This window comes from Oncorhynchus keta, chromosome 1 (assembly GCF_023373465.1).
Source record: "Oncorhynchus keta strain PuntledgeMale-10-30-2019 chromosome 1, Oket_V2, whole genome shotgun sequence".
Classification (NCBI taxonomy): domain Eukaryota; kingdom Metazoa; phylum Chordata; class Actinopteri; order Salmoniformes; family Salmonidae; genus Oncorhynchus; species Oncorhynchus keta.
In genome coordinates, this window is record NC_068421.1 from 41,237,396 (window position 1) to 41,257,950 (window position 20,555).

Here is a 20,555-nt window from a genome sequence, read left to right on the forward strand (position 1 = left end):
ATCAACTATCACTTATGTTCACTTGGAATATTTAGCAAGAGATCCCTAAAATAATTCTGCATTTCCATATTAAATAAAGGGCAGTTCGTGACATTTCTGCACTGGTTTCTATAGCTCCTTAAAGGACCTCTGCTTCTCTCTGACAGGAAGTAGGAAGTGAGAAGGTCCCAGACAGAGCGCTACTGGAGCACCTGGCTTGTTGCCTGGGAATTCTTCTCTGGTGTAGGGAATTGAGGTGTTCGGTGTTGTGAATTACTGTACCAGAGCCCACCACGCAAACAGGATGTTCTGATGCTGCATCTTCTGGTGACCTATTGAAAACAGTACAACAATGAGATGGCAATTTAACATGCGTGATGTATGCCTTTTGTTTTCATGACAAAACAAAGTAGCCTAACACACCTGTGAAAGTTTGTCGCTTTCAGGGTCCAACTCCAGCTCAGGACAGTATGTCAAAATATTCAAATTTGTACGCCCACACAGTCAGACTGAGCATTTCAGTGGCCGAAGGAGGCTCAGGGAAATGATTGAGGATTGAAAAATACAATTAAAAGACAGCACGGGGTCTTTAATTCAGGCTAGACGAGTGTAGGCCTACTAATGACAATCGGCAAATGTTTTGTAACAGATGTCTCGTTCCATTCATTAAATGGTGAGTACACAGGATGCTGTTTGGATGCTGGAATTATTTTGCAGCGGACCAACATGCGCAGGTAGCTTACTTTCTGGAGAGATTTGTTTGACAATCAGATGAAAGCATTACTGGTTGTGTTCACGCCCCCTTAAAAGCTAATACATGTTTACCATATTTACCATAAACCCTATCAGTCCTGAGATGCCAGGAAACATTGGCTTTTCATTGATCTGTTTTATTTGATCTGCATGTCGAGCCCTTATGTTCAGCCTCACAATGAGGTGTTTTACCATATTATTTTCAGGATAACCAGGGCTACAAATAGAACACAAAACAATTTGAAATAAACAGTTGCATTCATGACTTTTACTGATATGTCATTTTAAAAAAAAAGGTCTGCCAAAGCAAAAACCTGATCAAATGAATTTATATGAATGCTGAATGCTGGGAAATACATATCCAGCTAGCCAGTGACAAATGTGTGGAGTTTGTGACAGAAAAAATGTGAGCTTATTACAGTATTATAGACGCCATGTCCTGGGCTTTCCAATGATCTTCTATGTAGAAGAACCCCTTACCCTTCGAACGACTTTTGTGTCGCTCGTGAGCGCCGTAGAGCACAACATGTTACATGTCCATGTTCGTGAGAGTCTCAACTGTTCATAGATAGCTTTTCATAGATAGCTCAAACTATTTGGAATCTACAGACATTTTTTTTAAAATATAAAAGACCACTCTAGCTCAGCGCGTTAATCACACAGACCTTTCAAACACACAATGTTTAAAAGGGGTTAGAAGTCCAAAATGTGCCCGGCTATAGGTCATATTAGGCCCATAAAATAGGAAGTCCTGTGAAATAAATAGAGACCCCCGAATGTTACTGTATAATTCACACTATGCCGTGATCCCAAGCCTTACAGTTTCAGTAACACATACTCCTCCCAGCTTCATATTGAATGATGACCATAATCCTCTGAAAATTTGATTTCCAACCAGACTAGAATATTTCAACCTTTTTAAGAGTGCTGAGCATGTAATTCAGTGTTTACTCTTGCCTTTCACGTCTTGACTGCTTTTGAAATATTTGTGCTTTGTGAGGTGCCTCGAGGACCACAGCTGGTGTTGTAACAGAAAAGAGTTCAACCTCGCTCCGTCTCCCATTGCAAAGAAAGTCAATTTTTCCCCCCTCACAGATTCCCCCGCACACTGACACTTTTACACGTCCATATTCACACTTACGTGACTGTAACACGACAAAGAGCCAGAGGGATTGGAGGATAAGCGCAGCAACTCTCTCGTTGATGTATCGTACTGTTTACTGGCGGCACTGCTCTGATCTCATCTCACCTGACGTGAAAGAGACACAATAGGAGCCAGTTGTTTCAATAAAGTTATTTTTTAACGAGACACGATCAGAGAAGAAGACTGTGCCAAACTCCCTCTATGTATGTATGTTATGCAAATGAGTCATGAATGATCCATTATTCATAAGAATCACAAATGTTTTTGATAAGTAAACGGACGAGAAGTGAATGAGGAATTATCATTAACATTAGCAAATGGGTTTGATTCAATGCGTGATTTGTGCTTCGGAAATCATAGATATCTATGACTGTTCATAGCCCCACCCCTGGATTAGTAAATGTATGGTGTGGACTGGAGCTCTATCAAAACATGCATGCGCTTTGCCCTCAGTTGTTGTGATTCAGATTTCCTGCATGGTGTTCGAGATTATGTATTTATATGTACAGTATAATTTGTTTCTATGGGGGTGATAAAGGGGGCATGTGATCCGCATCCTAAATGTACTGTACTCTACCTAACTCTCCCACCGTGTGTCTGTAGGGTCGCTCAGGGAAACAGGCGCAATGGCCAATGCCTCCACAGACCTGGACAACGCGGAGGCCCAACGCCAGCTCAACAACAACAACACCCGTCTGGCCGGCAGCTCGGGACACTGGGAAACTGAGGTCACCAGCTCCAAGCTGTTTGAGTGTTCCCGCATCAAGGCCTTGGCAGGTGGGTGGATAGAGATACTGGACTAGAGCAACAACAGCACCTTCACCTGCCTCAGTCACAGCTCCATCACTCACAAAATACACAATCTTTATAGACCTCCATGTATACCTGATGGAGGTTCAAAGTTTATAGAAGGACTTGATTCATGATCTATCATACAGGGGCTACTGACAAGGAGGTATGGTTGATATATCAGAGCCAGTGCTATAGTACTTGAGTCCAGGACTCGGACCGGGCCAGCAGTGACTCGGACTTGGACTCGGACTCTGAGTGGACCAGTAGTGACTGGGGGAATAACTCAGATGTGAGGTTTAGTCACTACATCACCGATCAGAGCTCTATCCTGATGAACTACAAATTTAGGATCTTCATTTGATCACTCTTGTGTTGCTTAGCATTTTCCTGCAAAGCTCGTAGTTTATTCCAGGTTTTAAAAGTTTGTAATTTAAACTTTAAAATGTCAGACCCCTACAAAAATGTCCATTCAATTCCACATAATAATTCACATTTCCTGTTGCTGCAGGATTATTTTCCTGCTGTAGCAAACTGGCTTAAATTAAGATCCTACATCTGTAAGCCCTGTGTTTATCTCATCTCTCCTGCAGAAGAGAGAGATGCTGTCCAGAAGAAGACCTTCACTAAGTGGGTGAACTCCCACCTGGCAAGAGTGTCCTGTCGAATCGCTGATCTCTATAACGACCTCCGGGACGGCTACATGCTCACCAGGCTGCTGGAGGTCCTGTCTGGGGAGATGCTGGTTGGTCAACCCATTCTCTGGTTCCCAACCACAGTCTACCTTTCAGTCAGCAGATGCTAGGAGAACAAGCGCAAAACTATTCAAAACTATTCAACAAAGAGCTCTGCATTGTAGTTATTTTTTTGTACCAAATATTGTTCATTCACGTCTAAATGTTTCATGAATGTTGTCAGCACTGCAGCTATATGTCATGTGTAATCGTATGAGAATAGTAGTCCACATAATGGGGTTTGACAATTGGATGGGTGTGCAGCATTTGCACACTTTCTTTGCCATTGTGTTTTTATGAGAATAACATTGTCTTAATATAAAGGCATTGGGATCAAAGTCTATATTTCCCCTGCAGATTGCTTTGACCAATCAACCATTACCCTCTCACAATTCCACTCTTGTTCCCTCTATCTCCTTACCTTGCTGTCCTCTCACCCTTCTCTCCTTCTCTCCCTCATTCCCTCCCCCATCCCTCCCTCCCCTAGCCGAGGCCCACGCGGGGTCGCATGCGTATCCACTGCCTGGAGAACGTGGACAAGGCCCTGCAGTTCCTCAAGGAGCAGAGGGTCCACCTGGAGAACGTCGGCTCTCACGACATCGTCGACGGCAACCACCGTCTCACCCTTGGCCTCATCTGGACCGTCATCCTTCGCTTCCAGGTAGTCACCTAGTCCTGGTGTTGCATGGTGTTGTTTGTCTCTGTGGCTTCTGTTGTGGTTGTATTTTGGATTGACATTTAAAAAAAAAAATTGTCACGCAGCCAACTCCTGTGGGGACGTTCCTGTCCCCTGTTGGGACATTCCTGTCCCCTGTTGGGATTGTGCTTAAGACCTGCTGCTAGCTTAACCTCTTCTGAGGTATTTTTGGCTTCCAGTTCCTGCAGGCCTCTGTGTGTCTCATGTTGGGGACGGTATGTTCTAGTGCTGTGTAGCTCTATTCCGTCTTTGTCCCCCGTGGGGTACTTTTGAACTCAGTCAGCATGTGGATGACGAAGCTTACGTGGGTGTGCATCGTTGTTTCTACAAACTCCTGTTTCCGACTGGTGCATGACATCAGAGCCAATCTGCTGCAGTTCTAATACATCTAATTTTGTCTCCAGACTCTTCCGCCCAAATAGTCAGGAAGAGTCTGGTTGATCAATGCATCAAACTCGGCCTTCTTTAGCCAATACAGAATGGCTGGGAGAAACTTCCGGCACATAGGCATTTAGCTTAGTCTCCCACAACACCTTCCCTCTAACCCTCCCCATGCCTCGCAGTCGTGTGATTTGCTAAAATTAAATGATGACAAGTAGTTTACTCGGTAGGTCACTCCCATAGAATTCTATGGGCACTCCTACTAAGGCAGTGGTCCCCAAAATTGATTTGGCCCGTGACCCCATTTTGATATTTAAAAAAAATGTGTGACCCCAGCATGTGGGGGCTCCAAGTGGCACAGCGGTTTAAGGCACTGCCTCTCAGTGCAAGAGGCGTCACTGCAGTCCCTGGATTGAGTCCAGTCCCTGGAATGAATGTTTGCTTTTTATAATATGGGCTATGATAGTATATTACAAATCAGTCTGACAGTACTTTTGACAGTATTTCTGAAGGAGGTATGGTTTGAAGTGACTGAAAACCCTCAGAAAGGCATTGGAAAGTTCAGAAGATCATCAGGCAATAATTGTGTATGATCTTCTGTGTAGAAAAGAACATCATCATTGCATTAGTGCCTGGTCTTGTCCACTCTGTTCTAATGAGTCCTGCGCGGCTTGTGGGCTTAAACGGTTCAAAAGATGCAGCCACATTTGTACGAAGAAAACACAAACCGCTTTGTTTACTGCAACCGCATCTAGCAGCTATCGGAGGTTACTGACGTAACCCCGGTTCTATGAACCAAGCACTTAAAAAAATTTTTTTTTAAAAACAGAGTTTCTCTCGTAAACCCATTTTAAAATCAGGTGCGACCCCTAATTTGGGAAACGCTGCACTCACGCCGACTTTGAATCGTTGATAGCCCAGGCTTATATGCGCTGTGTGCAATAGCCTGGGCATGAGGTTGTAATACACCTTCAAACACAAGAACAAAGTCTTATCCTACTTGTTGTCACTCTTTCTCATCAGTCTTTGAGCTGAGACAGATTTAGCACTGTTGGATAAAGGTATCTACTTCTCGTGTCCCAGCGGTAAAACAGAAGTAGGCCAACATTCTGTGTATATTATTGTCATGATTTTGACACAACAGGCATGCTGGTTTCAGCACTGTCTTAATTTAAGAGGAGTAAAGGCAGAAATCCGACTGATTTATACACTGGCCAAAAGACTGTATGGAGAAGCCTTGAAACATGCCGCATCATCACTGTGTGACGTTACTAGCAATGTCACTCTGGTCCTGATCGTAGTTGGATCTCAAACAAGGACATACTGTCTGACATCTGCCTCAGAGACATACGCACGCAATGGGCACAAGGCCTTACAGGACGCGATACCACAGACAAGTGACAGGCATGTAAGTAGCACAAAATCGTTTGGCTTTTGTTGTCGCCTTCAGGACAGTGGTGGTCTCAGCACAAACGCATGTCTTGCGTTGTTCAAATCAGCGTCACTCTGTAAGTATGATTCAGGGACGCAGGCTAGTGGTGCCTATGGAGTTAGGAGGAGAGGCTAGCATGGCATAGTTTATCGCTCTGCCTTCTAACGGGGATTACAGATTAGCTGGGGCACTTTTGGCCGGCATCCCATTCCACTGCACCGACTGTGGAGCCAGGGAGTCGATGGCCTCTTAAATTTTGCATGCAGTGAAAGAGGAGGAGCACGTTATTGGAAACTGATTTGTGCTTTAGGGAGCAAGGGGTGGGGCTCCGGCCAGGGCAAGATTCAGTCAGCACCTATTCTCCTCCCCCACCCCCCCTTCCTTCTCTGTCACCGATTCTGCAACCGTTTGTGGTTGTCTCATCCCTCTCTCCTCACACTCCTCTTTTAGTTTACTACGTCTCTCCTCCCTTTCTGTTTCCCTCTCTCTGTCTTTCTCTCTCTTCCTTTCTCTCTCCCTCTCCTTCCACCCCTCCCCTACCCTTGGACTGTTCCAGGTGACTTTGCCCAGTCAGCAGGCAAGGCCTAGCCACTGCAGCAGGCAGCAGACACAGCGAGAGAAAGGGGGAAAAGAGAGGAAAGGAAAGGAGGAATAGAGGCCTCCAGGAGGTAAATTATCTCCAGGAGCCGATTTTAAGACTAATAAACGCTTGACACCTCCATTAAATTTAGTAACTTCACGATCCTTTCTTGTTGCTTCACTCCGTGTCGTTGTGTTCATGCTACCTAATTGTGACCTGCGTGGTGTATTCCTCTCTGTCACGGCCAGACGGTTTGTTTCTCTCAAGCATCTTGTTTACTGTTGGATGACATGCACTGCGATCAAGGCTATTTGAAATCTGCCTGATCTGAGGTATGAGCAGATAAGGTACATTTTAGAGATGGAATGTCCTCATTGGCTCTTGTGAAAAGTCAGTTTGGTTTTAGGCAGCAGTTCATTTGAACTATAGTTGTTCAGTTGTTCTCCTTGTAATTAGGAGTGCTATCCTACCATAATTGAATCACATATAACATATTCCCTGTAGGTGGAGACTAAACCGTGTATACATGCAGTAGAGTCCTATAAGCCTCCAGTTGCATTCCAGTGTGAGTGAGCGTGTCTGCTTGTGGATGCGGTGCGATTTGTTGACATGGGTGGTCTAGCAGATACTAGGGTGTCAACCCTCCCATTAATATGTATCATGTCACCGTGACATGATTGGGCCAATGGCTGTCATAGATGCAGGCGCACAGTGATGTTGTCATGATTCTGTGGCCTTCCTCCCAACATGACAGGCACACGTTTGTGTGCGAGTTTGTGACGAGACATGCAATGCAGTTGTGTGACTATTGGGGTGTATTCATTACGTCTTGCAACAGAAACTGTTTACTATTTAAGAACCAAACAGAGCAAATGTAACGAAATGGGTAGGGAGGAACCTTGAATATGTCCATTAGAAACTCTTGTTTTCGCGGCAAAATGTTTTCCGTTTAAAGTAAACGGTTTCTGTTGCAAAGCGTTTTGAAACAGCCCAAACTGTTAACAACAGAATCTGTGTAATGAATACACTCCTGGTGTGGCTGTTGAATGGAACTGGGTTTTGTGTTCAGTGTGTTTGAAACTGATCAGCAACATGGGCGTGTTTCCTCACTGTTTTCTTCTCAACTTCATAGTAACCTGGTGATCTTACTGAACTGAGGACAGTTTTGAGACTGGTTTCCTTGACCAAGGTTGTTTGTCGTCTGGTCTCGCTCCCTGTGCACACAGATCCAGGTGATTAAGATTGAGTGTGACGACAACAGGGAGACGCGGTCGGCAAAGGATGCCCTGCTACTCTGGTGCCAGATGAAAACTGCTGGGTGAATGTCTTCATTTAACCAAAAGCCAAAATTGAACGTCAAACTTTGAACAGTTTCCACTTTCCATACATGTCTTTAAGGATTCTGACAGTTGTTTTACTACTGTTGATACATGCAATGTCTTTAGTTGGATAGCATATATCTATTGGACCAATAGTTGTGAGTGTGTTCTGTGTCAACTGTCCCACAGGTACTCTGAGGTCCACATCCAGAACTTCACCACCTGCTGGAGAGATGGTCTCGCCTTCAACGCTCTCATTCACCGACACAGGTCAGCATTGGCTAAGCAATCAAGTATTTACGTTTTAAAACATGTATTTATGTGACCATATAGAAAGTGAACTAAATGACCTACGTTGCATTACTACAGGCCTGATTTGATTGAATTCCATAAGCTGATCCGGTCAAATGCCACACACAACCTCCAGCAAGCCTTCAACATTGCTGAGCAGAACCTGGGGCTCACCAAACTCCTGGACCCTGAAGGTAAGACCACACAGAGAATTGAAATGGCGACCTCGTCAACAGTTCATGGACATTTGGTAACATATATCTCAGACTTGCAAACCTTCACAGACTTTCAGCGACAGTGACCATAGTTTATATTTTACACTACTGAAATGATTTAATGTCAAGGTGTGATTATGTTATATTATAAATGTGTGCTGTACGTGTTTGTGTATTGGTGTTCTTCCTGTTTGACTCTGCAGACGTGAATACAGAGAACCCAGATGAGAAGTCGATAATAACCTATGTTGTGTCCTACTACCATTACTTCTCCAAGATGAAAGCCCTTCGAGTAGAGGGCAAGAGAGTGGGAAAGGTAGGAGGATGCCGACACACTTTCTCAAACTCAACACTAATGTACTTGTCCTCTTGCTCAGTTGTGCACCGGGGCCTCCCACTCCTCTTTCTATTCTGGTTAGAGCCAGTTTGCGCTGTTCTGTGAATGAAGTAGTACACAGCGTTGTACGAGCTCTTTGGTTTCTTGGCAATTTTTCGCATGGAATAGTCTTCATTTCTCAGAACAAGAATAGACTGACGAGTTTCAGAAGAAAGTTATTTGTTTCTAGCCATTTTGAGCCTGTAATCGGACCCACAAATGCCAGTTTTATTGCTTATTTAATCAACACAACAGCCTTTTAAAATGATAAACTTGGATTAGCTAATACAACGTGCAACTGGAACACAGGAGTGATGGTTGCTGATAATGGACCTCTGTACGCCTATGTAGATATTCCATCAAAAATCAGCTGTTTCCAGCTACAATAGCCATTTACAACATTAACAATGTCTACACTGCATTTCTGATTAATTAGATGTTATTTTAATGGACAAAAAAATGTGTTTTTCTTTAAAAAATAAGGACATTTCTAAGTGACGCCAAACTTTTGAACAGTAGTGTATGTTTTGTACACATGAGTATAATTCAAATCAAATTTTATTAGTCACATACACATGGCTAGCAGATGTTAATGCGAGTGTAGCGAAATGCTTGTGCTTCTAGTTCCGACCATGCAGTAATATCTAACAAGTAATCTAACCTAACAATTTCACAACCACCACCTTATATACACACAAGTGTAAAGGAATGAATAAGAATATGTACATAAAAATATATGAAGGAGCGATGGCCGAACGGCATAGGCAAGATGCAGTAGATGGTATAGAGTACAGTATATACATATGAGATGAGTAATGTAGGGTATATAAACATTATATAAAGTGGCATTGTTTAAAGTGGCTAGTGATGATACATTTATTACATACATTTTTTCATTATTAAAGTGGCTAGAGATGAGTCAGTATGTTGGCAGCAGCCACTCAATGTTAGTGATGGCTGTTTAATAGTCTGATGGCCTTGAGATAAAAGCTGTTTTTCAGTCTCTCGGTCCCTGCTTTGATGCACCTGTACTGACCTCGCCTTCTGGATGATAGCGGGGTGAACAGGCAGTGGCTCGGGTGGTTGTTGTGGTGTCCTTGATGATCCTTTTGGCCTTCCTGTGACATCGGGTGGTGTAGGTGTCCTGGAGGGCAGGTAGTTTGCCCCCAGTGAAGCGTTGTGCAGACGTCACTACCCTCTGGAGAGCCTTACGGTTGAGGGCGGAGCAGTTGCCGTACCAGGCGTTGATACAGCTCGACAGGATGCTCTCAATTGTGCATCTGGAAAAGTTTATTTTTGTTTTTGGTGATAGGCCGAATTTCTTCAGCCTCCTGAGGTTGAAGAGGCGCTGCTGCGCCTTCTTCACCACACTGTCTGTGTGGGAGGACCATTTCAGTCTGTCCTTTCCACCTTCTCCACTACTGTTTCCTGAAGTCCACGATCATCTCCTTTGTTTTGTTGACATTGAGTGTGAGGTTATTTTCCTGACACCACACTCTGAGGGCCCTCACCTCCTCCCTGTAGGCCGTCTCGTTGTTGTCTGCAAACTCGATGATTGAGTTGGAGGTGTGCATGGCCACGCAGTCATGGGTGAACAGGGAGTACAGGAGAGGGCTGAGAACGCACCCTTGTGGGGCCCCAGTGTTGAAGATTAGCGGGGTGGAGATGTTGTTACCTACCCTCACCACCTGGGGGCGGCCCGTCAAGAAGTCCAGGACCCATTTGCACAGAGCGGGGTCGAGACCCAGGGTCTCTAACTTAATGACGAGTTTGGAGGGTACTATGGTGTTTAATGATGAGTTGTAGTCGATGAACAGCATTTTTACATAGGTATTCCTCTTGTCCAGATGGGTTAGGGCAGTGTGCAGTGTGATTGCGTCGTCTGTGGACCTATTGGGGCAGTAAGCAAATTGGAGTGGGTCTAGGGCGTCAGGTAGAGTGGAGGTGATATGGTCCTTGACTAGTCTCTCAAAGCACTTCATGATGACAGAAGTGAGTGCTATGGGGCGATAGTCATTTAGCTCAGTTACCTTCGCTTTCTTGGGAACAGTAACAATGGTGGCCCTCTTAAAGCATGTGGGAACAGCAGACTGGGATAAGGAATGATTGAATATGTCCGTAAACACACCAGCCAGCTGGTCTGCGCATGCTCGTCTGGGCCGGCAGCATTGCAAGGGTTAACACGTTTGAATGTTTTACTCACGTTGGCTGCAGTGAAGGAGAGCCCGCAGGTTTTGTTAGCGGTCCCGTGTCAGTGGTACTGTATTGTCCTCAAAGCGAACAAAGAAGTCGTTTAGTTTGTCTGGGAGCAAGACATCGTGTAGTCTGTGATGGTGCTGGTATTCCTTTTGTAGTCCATGATTGACTGTAGACCCTGCCACATACCTCTCGTGTCTGAGCCGTTATCAAATGCTAATAAACTAAAGTTATGAATTAAGTCAATCCTATGTAATATCCATCGATGCTAAATGTTTACGTTTTATACAGGTGTTGGACAATGCCATTGAGGGTCAGAAGATGATCGATCGATATGAGGCTCTGGCCTCGGAGCTCCTGGAGTGGATCGAGAAGACCATAGGCATCATCAGCAACCAGAAGTTTGCCAACTCCTTAACGGGTGTCCAGCAACAGCTTCAAGCCTTCACCACCTACTGCACCATCGAGAAGCCCATCAAGTAAGTCAACACTGTGCAATGACACATAAACATATGAATTATATTGCATCAATTTTTTTTTCAATCTATAGTGGTCCTATTCATACACCAGAGGGTTTTAAACTTAAAACGTTTGTTTGATACAAATTATCACTTAAATAATTTTGGGTTGCTTTGGTTTTAGGACAGGATTTAGGTTGAGTCAATAGTTGCATCCTTTTATAGTTCTTATAGCTTATGTTTTATAGTATGTTATTTTCTCAGAGAATGCCTCCAGACAGATGCTTTTGATTTGTCTGATTCCCATTTGATGTGTGGTATGTACCATAACCGTTGGAGTATTCAACTAAAACCTACACATTGATGGGTGTGGGCACAGTAGTACTAGCATGAGACCCAGCATGACGCCCCAAGCTGGCATGTCTGGCGTAACTAAGCACCCAGTTAGCCGTGCCATGTGACTCATGACCTATTTGACCAAAAGGGACTGGATCTAAGTGATGTGACACCCAAATGTGTCTCCAGAACCCTTTCACTCTATGGCTAGAGGATAGACATCTCCTCTGGTGACTAGTATCTCTGAGGCCTTTACCCGGCTTCTCACCCAGCCTCGTTGCCCTGGCAGCCCTCGATGGCCAAGAGGTGGTCATCATATGACTCTGAAATCTGCTCAGTGATGACCACTTATTATTTAGAATTAGGTTACAATTATGCAGTGTGTGGAGCTAGGCCACGTGTAATGATGAATGCCTTTGCGGTGAAGGTCAAGCCTGCCGGCAATGTCACAGAGAATATATTGATGAGTCGGGTAACTTACAGGGCTGGCACAATGACCGTATGATTGTGTAACCGATGACTATGGATGAAGACCGCCATGAAAAGCAAATAACCGCCATAACCGTATTTTTGTGGGGAACGAACAGCTGACCAAAGACGGGGGCGCCCGGGCATTCGTGCAGTTGTTTTGCGTTTCCTCGGTAACGTGGACTCTTTACAACGTGATGTAACTTTGTTGCTCCTTGCTGAAACAAGCAAGGTGTTGTAAGCAAACAAGCCTTTGGTTGCCTAGGCAACGGCACCTCCCTGCAGCAGCACATGCAGTCAGGACAGGAGGAAAGGAGAACATTTTTGCTATTCGAACAATTATAATGGTGACCGCGGTCATTTGGCTGACCAATGACCGTCATCCAAAATTCCATGACCGTCACAACCCTAGTAATGTAATAATAAGAAAAAATGCATGTCTTTTACCCATTTTTGAGCAGAGGGTTATTTTAAGGTACAGGATCTAGGATATGAGACCTGTGATTTTACATTTCAAATGGATCCCACCTTGTGCAAAGTACTGTGTATCAGGATATTTGTGAAACACACTTTCTGTCTTGTGCTAGGTTCCAGGAGAAGGGGAACCTGGAGGTGCTCCTCTTTACTATCCAAAGCAAGCTCAGAGCTAACAACCAGAAACCATACGTGCCTCATGAAGGGAAACTCATCTCTGATATCAACAAGGTAATGAATACTGGTATAAGTGGGAATAAGAAGTGTCTCAAATGCCTGAACAGATAATGCAATAGCTGGACATGTCTTGGCAAATATAAAATCCTTCTTTATCAGTATCAGTTTTTTTTTTTAAATGTAGCAAATCAGTGCAAATGACTCCTCTTTGTTTGTCACCATGCTGCATTATGGGTACATTTTCCTCTGTTTTTCATTTGGCTAGGCGTGGGAGAGGCTGGAGAAGGCGGAGCATGAAAGAGGTGTGGCCCTACGTCAGGAGCTGATTCGCCAGGAGAAGCTGGAGCTGCTGGCCCAGCGGTTTGACCACAAGACCACCATGAGACAGGCGTGGCTCAACGAGAACCAGCGCCTCGTGTCTCAGGTAGGGACCACAGGGCCACAGTGACTAGTGTCTTTAACATATCAGACATGGGCCATATCCTAACAGTCTTATAGCAATAGTCTTATAATTTAGCTGTAGATTGAGAATTAAATGTCTTTAGAATGTATTTTAAGAACAATGGCAAAGTATTGTATAACATGAATGACTTTTAAATGGGCAATGGTATATTAAGATATATTTTCATATGACTGCATTGCCCCGACTGAGTAAACCCTTCCACAATCACCTGCCTGTCGTTAAGTGATCCTCTGCCTGACTGAATGTCCCGTCCCACCAGGATAACTTTGGCTACGACCTGCCAGCGGTGGAGGCCGCCATGAAGAAGCACGAGGCCATTGAGGCAGACATCTCGTCGTACGAGGAGCGCATCGGGGTGGTGGTGGAGCTGGCTGGGGAGATGGAGACGGAGGGCTACTACGACATCCGGCGCATCTCAGCCCGCAAGGAGAACATCCTGGGCCAGTGGAGCCTGCTGAAGGAGCTGGTGGTGGGGAGGAAGGCCCGGTTGGAGAAGAACCTGGCTCTGCAGAAGACCTTCCAGGACATGGTCTATATGATCGACTGGATGGAGGACATGCAGGTGAGTATTTTGTCATGCATTTTACGTTACATGAACACTATACTGTCTCCAAGTTGTGTCGACTCAACAGCATAGGCTGTGGGTTGACATTTGTGTGCAAATGAAATGATAATGTGGAGATGCAGTACATGAAACAACTGTGAGAAATCCTTGAGACGTTGACTTTTTAAGTTTTAGTACAGGCAGCATGGTCAGGGGAAGCACTGCTGAGTGTCAAAGGTGACCATGGTCCCTCTCACCACAGGTCCAGCTCCTGTCCAAAGACTTCGGCAAGCATCTGCTGGAGGTGGACGACCTGCTGCAGAAACACAGCCTCCAGGAAGCTGACATCACAGCGCAGGCAGAGAGGGTGCAGACCCTTAACTCAGCCGCTCTCAAATTCACCACCATCGAAGGTAAGACGTCAGATGGCTATGGTCACAGATCAGCTTTAGTGAGAAGTGGAATGTGCTTTGATAACAACGAGGTGATTTTGAGGGATGAAATATTTGGATTTGATAGGATTAGAAATACTGACTGTGCTGTTATGTCTCCCATGGTCCTGGAAGAATGCACAGGTAAGAAAAACAAATGTTTTGTGTTAAGAGTGTGTAGGAGTATAGTTTCCTGTACATTGAGTGGTGAAGTTGGTCGTGGCACTTCCAGAGAGACCCACAAGAGGGCAATCATGACTTTCCACAACATATTTTCTGAAGATCCATTTACAATACAAAAGTGAAGGTTATTTCAATTTTGTGGATATTACATAGTTATTTTGGAAAACTTTATGCTCGTTTTATATCAGTATTAGGGTTTTTGTTTACATGCAAATTTCATTGAGTGTTTAGATACAGTCCCCCATATACATCTTTAATACAAACATGTATATTGATTGCTGTCCCCTGTCCCCTATTCTCTCTCCTTCCCAGGCTACCAGCCCTGTGACCCCCAGGTGATCTCCAACCGGGTCAACCATGTCAGCACCTGCCTGGAGGAGCTCAAGCAGCTGGCGGCCAAGCGGCGCTCGGAGCTGGAGGAGTCTCAGCACCTCTGGGCCTTCTTCCAGGAGGTGGAGGAGTCCGAGGCCTGGATCCGCGAGAAGAGCTCCATCCTGGCCACCCAGACCTGTGGCAAGGACCTGAGCAGCGTGCTGCGGCTGCTCCAGAAACACAAGACCCTGGCTGGGGAGCTGCTGGCCCACCGCTCCCTCCTCCAACAAACCATGAAGAAGGGCAAGCAGATCCTGATGGAGAAGAGTTTCGGCACGGGGGGCATCCAGGAGCGCATCATGGAGGTGAAAGGGGAGTGGAAGAGGCTGGAGGACCAGGCGGCGCAGAGACTGGGCCACCTGCAGGAGGCACTCAATTTCTTCCAGTTTAGCACAGAGACGGACGACCTGCTGGCCTGGCTGCAGGACGCCTACCGCCTGGTTTCCAGCGAGGACTTTGGCCACGATGAGTACTCCACCCAGTCACTGCTCAAGAAGCACCGGGGCGTGTGCGAGGCCGTGGACAAGCACCGGATGCACGTGGTAACTCTGCGCAAACACATGGTGGCGCTGCCACTGCATTACCGGGAGCTGGACGAGGTGCAGTCGAGGATGGGCGAGGCGGAGCAGCTGTACGCCGAGGTGGCCGAGGTGGCCGTCCTAAGGCAGCAGTGGCTGCACGACGCGCTGGCCGTCTACCTCATGTTCAGCGAGGTCAACGCCTGCGAGGTGTGGATCGACGAGAAGGAGCAGTGGCTCAACAAGATGGAGGTTCCAGAGAGGCTGGAGGACGTAGAGGTCATAGCCCACAGGTACAGCTCCCGTCTGGGGTGGAGATCATAGGCAGAATGTTAGATTTAAGTCATGCTTTTAGTTCTAAAGTTAGTTTTTCGGGAATCCGTTGCTTGAACCCTCCCCTCATAAGGGCGACATAACACTGTCATAGGAATGTCATAATCAGTCATATCTAACTGAGGGCTCTATTGCGTTTAAAACACACATTCTCCCTCCTCTCATGTCACACTCTCTGTAGGTTTGAGAGCCTGGACCAGGAGATGAACAGCCTGATGGGAAGGATCCTGGACGTGAACCAGATAGTGCAGCAGCTGCTGGACAGTGGTCACCCCAGCTCTACAGAGGTCAGAGGCTGTCAGGACCACCTCAACAGCAGGTAACACCAGCCCACTGTTCTCTGACTGACCAACACTGGGGTGTATTTCACTAGGAACCAAACAGAAGCAAAAGGTCAAAACGGGGAAGGACTAACTTGAACTTTACCAACAAGAATGTTTTGTTACAGTTTGCTATGGTGTGCAGCAAGGAATGCACCCCAGGTCTATTCCACAAGAAGACAATATGTGATGAAAATGTGACTTATCTGCATTGCGAAATAACATGGGAATTATGTTCAGTTGGATAGAGATTCTTCAACACAGGTCATTTATTACAATACTTAACACTACATAGGCTGCGTTTATTCTGGCAGGCCAATTCTGAAAATAGCTGAACTGATTGGTCAAAAGACCAACTAATAATAATACATTAAAAGACCAGAATTGGGAAGCCTGTGTAAACACAGCCATAGAAACACATCTGTCAATCTATGTACAACACATGGTGCGCAGTGCATTTATGATTTTTTTTCTCCCAAAGTGTTCCAGTTACTTCATTGTTAGCTAATTTCCTGCCAAATAAGGAAAGGGGGGATCAGATGCTGACCACGATGATCACATGCTCCCTGCTGATAGAACTGGAAGGGGACCAGAGACCCTAGTGACACCATGGTGACACAGACAGACAGATCCAGGGCCAGGGTAGTGGATGATGGTTTTGGTGAAATGCTCCAGGGGCCCAGTTCCTCCTGACCTTGGCATACAGAGCCTATCTCAGGGTGACCATCTGTGTCGACTGCCTACCACACCGGGTGCAAGACCAACATGCCCAAAATGTGTTCTCTTTGGCTTTACTATATTCTCCCTCAGTCTCAAACTGTTATGGTTTTAGTTGTGACTAAGTCTAGCATTCATGGATATTGTACATCTCTATGACATAGTTTCGGTAGACTTTGTCCTCTCTTGTTCAGGTTTGCTTCATGTTTTGACCATATCTGGTCAATGGTCCTATATATTATTGCTACCCTTTGAGGCCTCTGGCTTGGGGGTTTTGGCATGACGTCATGTTGGATATGCTTTGCTGAATGAGTATAATTCATGCCTGTTCTTTTGCATGAGGACCATATTAATTGGCGTGGAAACAAGCTAGACACACAGCCTGTGTCAAGGCAAAGACAAAACCCTTTGAGATGCAAATGACAACTAACAAACGAAACCAATGTCCCTTATTAATGCATTCGATCAATTGCACTATTGATTCCATCCTCTTGGGCTCTGTTGGTAAGTGAAAATAATATATATTTTAATAGTCTATATATTTTTCAATCATGAATTGTGACAATTGTAACAATAGTTAGTACTTAGTGTATGTTTTAGTATACTGACTGAATTAAAAGCTTAAAACAGGTGCAGACTGACCCAGCCCCCTCCCCACCCCTGCGCCCCTGTCTGTCCCCCCCTCTCCCTACCACTGTGCCCCTTCCTATTAACCCCACACCCCTGGGCCCCTGTCTGCCCACTCCCCACCACTGTGCCCCTGTCTGTTACGTCTGCCCACTCCCCACCACTGTGCCCCTGTCTGTTACGTCTGCCCACTCCCCACCACTGTGCCCCTGTCTGTTACGTCCCACTCCCCACCACTGTGCCCCTGTCTGTTACGTCCCCCTCCCCACCACTGTGCCCCTGTCTGTTACGTCCCCCTCCCCACCACTGTGCACCTGTCTGTTACGTCCCCCTCCCCACCCCTGGGCCCCTGTCTGCCCACTCCCCACCACTGTGCCCCTGTCTGTTACGTCCCCCTCCCCACCACTGTGGCCTTGTCTTTCCCCTCCCCTCCCCACCCCTGGGCCCCTGTCTGCCCACTCCCCACCACTGTGCCCCTGTCTGTTACGTCCCCCTCCCCACCCCTGTGGCCTTGTCTTTCCCCTCCCCCTCCCCACCCCTGGGCCCCTGTCTGCCCACTCCCCAACCCTGTGCCCCTGTCTGTCCCCTCTAGATGGAACCGCATCGTGGAGATGGTGGAGCAGAAGAAGGACCACCTGGACTCTGTCCTCCGTCTCCAGAACTACCTGCTGGAGTGTGCTGAGATCAAGTCTCAGATCCAGGAGAAGCGCAAAGCCATCGACGCCACTCAGTACGTGGGCAGTGACCTGGGCGGGGTGCTGGCCCTGCAGCGCCGACTCTCCACCATGGAGGGGGCCCTGGCCGTGCTGGAGCCCAAGCTGCTTCACCTGCAGCAGGAGGCAGAGGAGCTGGCTATCTCGCACCCGGCCAAGGCCATGGAGGTCCTGGAGCACTTCGAGGGCATCAGTGTGGAGTGGGAGGAGCTGAAGCGCACGCTGCAGGGCTGCGAGGACTCTCTGATGGTGGCGGGGCGGCTGCAGCAGTTCATCCAGGACCTGGACTCCTTCCTGACGTGGCTGGTGCACACGCAGACGGCGGCAGCTAGCGACGAGCTGCCCAACGCGCTGGAGGAGGCCGAGAGGCTGATCAACCGCCACGCGGCGCTGAAGGAGGAGATCGGGAGGTACGAGGAGGACTACGATCGGCTGCAGGCGGTCAACGAGCTGCTGGAGGCCGAGGAGGCTCCGCTGCCATACGCGGCGCTGCAGCAGTGGCTCCAGAAGCTGGATGTGGGCTGGAACAAGCTGCTGGAGATGTGGGAGAGCCGGAGGGAGGTGCTGGTTCAGGCGCACATCTTCCACCTCTTCCTGAGGGACGTCAAGCAGGCCGAGGCCTTCCTCAACAACCAGGTCAGTTAACCTCTTGTTGGACATCCCAACACCAATATATCTATCAGCAATATCTAGTAGTTAGGCCTACATACTGTATGTTATGTGCTGAGTGTTATGTGCTGAGTCAATTCATCCTAAATCATATAGCTAATCTGTGTTATTAGTCAGTAATTCTTATTAAACATGAATAGCTAAAGACGGTACAATATGACTTCTGACTGTACTAGATATGGATGTTGTGGAAGCGTAGAGCTATTGCAGTGAGGGTCAGTGCTTTTACAGTGAGGGTCAGTGCTTTTACAGTGAGGATCAGTGCTTTTACCATGAGGGTCAGTGCTATTACAGTGAGGGTCAGTGCTATTACAGTGAGGGTCAGTGCTATTACAGTGAGGGTCAGTGCTATTACAGTGAGGGTCAGTGCTATTACAGTGAGGGCCAGTGCTGGTACAGTGAGGGCCAGTGCTGGTACAGTGAGGGTCAGTGCTATTACAGTGAGGGTCAGTGCTATTACAGTGAGGGTCAGTGCTATTAGTGAGGATCAGTGCTTTTACAGTGAGGATCAGTGCTATTACAGTGAGGGTCAGTGCTATTACAGTGAAGGTCAGTGCTATTTCAGTGAGGGTCAGTGCTATTGCAGTGAGGGTCAGTGCTATTGCAGTGAGGGTCAGTGCTATTGCAGTGAGGGTCAGTGCTATTGCAGTGAGGGTCAGTGCTATTGCAGTGAGGGTCAGTGCTATTGCAGTGAGGGTCAGTGCTATTGCAGTGAGGGTCAGTGCTATTGCAGTGAGGGTCAGTGCTATTGCAGTGAGGGTCAGTGCTATTGCAGTGAGGGTCAGTGCTATTACAGTGAGGGTCAGTGCTATTACAGTGAGGGTCAGTGCTATTACAGTGAGGGTCAGTGCTATTACAGTGAGGGTCAGTGCTATTACAGTGAGGGTCAGTGCTATTGCAGTGAGGGTCAGTGCTATTGCAGTGAGGGTCAGTGCTATTGCAGTGAGGGTCAGTGCTATTGCAGTGAGGGTCAGTGCTATTGCAGTGAGGGTCAGTGCTATTGCAGTGAGGGTCAGTGCTATTGCAGTGAGGGTCAGTGCTATTGCAGTGAGGGTCAGTGCTATTGCAGTGAGGGTCAGTGCTATTACAGTGAGGGTCAGTGCTATTGCAGTGAGGGTCAGTGCTATTGCAGTGAGGGTCAGTGCTATTGCAGTGAGGGTCAGTGCTATTGCAGTGAGGGTCAGTGCTATTACAGCGAGGGTCAGTGCTATTGCAGCGAGGGTCAGTGCTATTGCAGCGAGGGTCAGTGCTATTACAGTGAGGGTCAGTGCTATTACAGTGAGGGCCAGTGCTATTACAGTGAGGGCCAGTGCTATTACAGTGAGGGCCAGTGCTGGTACAGTGAGGGCCAGTGCTGGTACAGTGAGGGCCAGTGCTGGTACAGTGAGGGTCAGTGCTATTACAGTGAGGGTCAGTGCTATTACAGTGAGGGTCAGTGCTATTAGTGAGGATCAGTGCTTTTACAGTGAGGATCAGTGCTATTACAGTGAGGGTCAGTGCTATTACAGTGAAGGTCAGTGCTATTACAGTGAAGGTCAGTGCTATTTCAGTGAGGGTCAGTGCTATTGCAGTGAGGGTCAGTGCTATTGCAGTGAGGGTCAGTGCTATTGCAGTGAGGGTCAGTGCTATTCCAGTGAGGGTCAGTGCTATTGTAGTGAGGGTCAGTGCTATTGCAGTGAGGGTCAGTGATATTGCAGTGAGGGTCAGTGCTATTACAGCGAGGGTCAGCGCTATTACAGCGAGGGTCAGTGCTATTACAGCGAGGGTCAGTGCTATTACAGCGAGGGTCAGTGCTATTACAGCGAGGGCCATTGCTATTACAGCGAGGGCCAGTGCTATTGTAGCGAGGGCCGTGCTATTGCAGTG

General features: G+C 46.9%; 1 protein-coding gene across 6 annotated transcripts in view; it reads left to right on the top strand.

The window, feature by feature from the left end:
* Window positions 1–20,555, top strand: part of LOC118385444 (spectrin beta chain, non-erythrocytic 4-like) — a 64,139-nt gene that overhangs the window by 4,597 nt on the left and 38,987 nt on the right. For all 6 annotated transcript variants that reach the window (XR_008142797.1, XM_052525261.1, XM_052525272.1 and 3 more), the window contains exons 2-16: window positions 2,480–2,653; window positions 3,259–3,410; window positions 3,887–4,060; window positions 7,716–7,807; window positions 7,998–8,078; window positions 8,178–8,293; window positions 8,518–8,630; window positions 11,178–11,365; window positions 12,736–12,853; window positions 13,065–13,223; window positions 13,522–13,824; window positions 14,069–14,219; window positions 14,733–15,603; window positions 15,825–15,962; window positions 17,900–18,656. Coding sequence is in view for 5 of the 6 variants with exons in the window: in XM_052525261.1 (XP_052381221.1) it covers window positions 2,503–2,653; window positions 3,259–3,410; window positions 3,887–4,060; window positions 7,716–7,807; window positions 7,998–8,078; window positions 8,178–8,293; window positions 8,518–8,630; window positions 11,178–11,365; window positions 12,736–12,853; window positions 13,065–13,223; window positions 13,522–13,824; window positions 14,069–14,219; window positions 14,733–15,603; window positions 15,825–15,962; window positions 17,900–18,656 (3,564 nt within the window). In the remaining variant the exon portion in view is untranslated. The remainder of the gene's footprint in view (window positions 1–2,479; window positions 2,654–3,258; window positions 3,411–3,886; window positions 4,061–7,715; window positions 7,808–7,997; window positions 8,079–8,177; window positions 8,294–8,517; window positions 8,631–11,177; window positions 11,366–12,735; window positions 12,854–13,064; window positions 13,224–13,521; window positions 13,825–14,068; window positions 14,220–14,732; window positions 15,604–15,824; window positions 15,963–17,899; window positions 18,657–20,555) is intronic.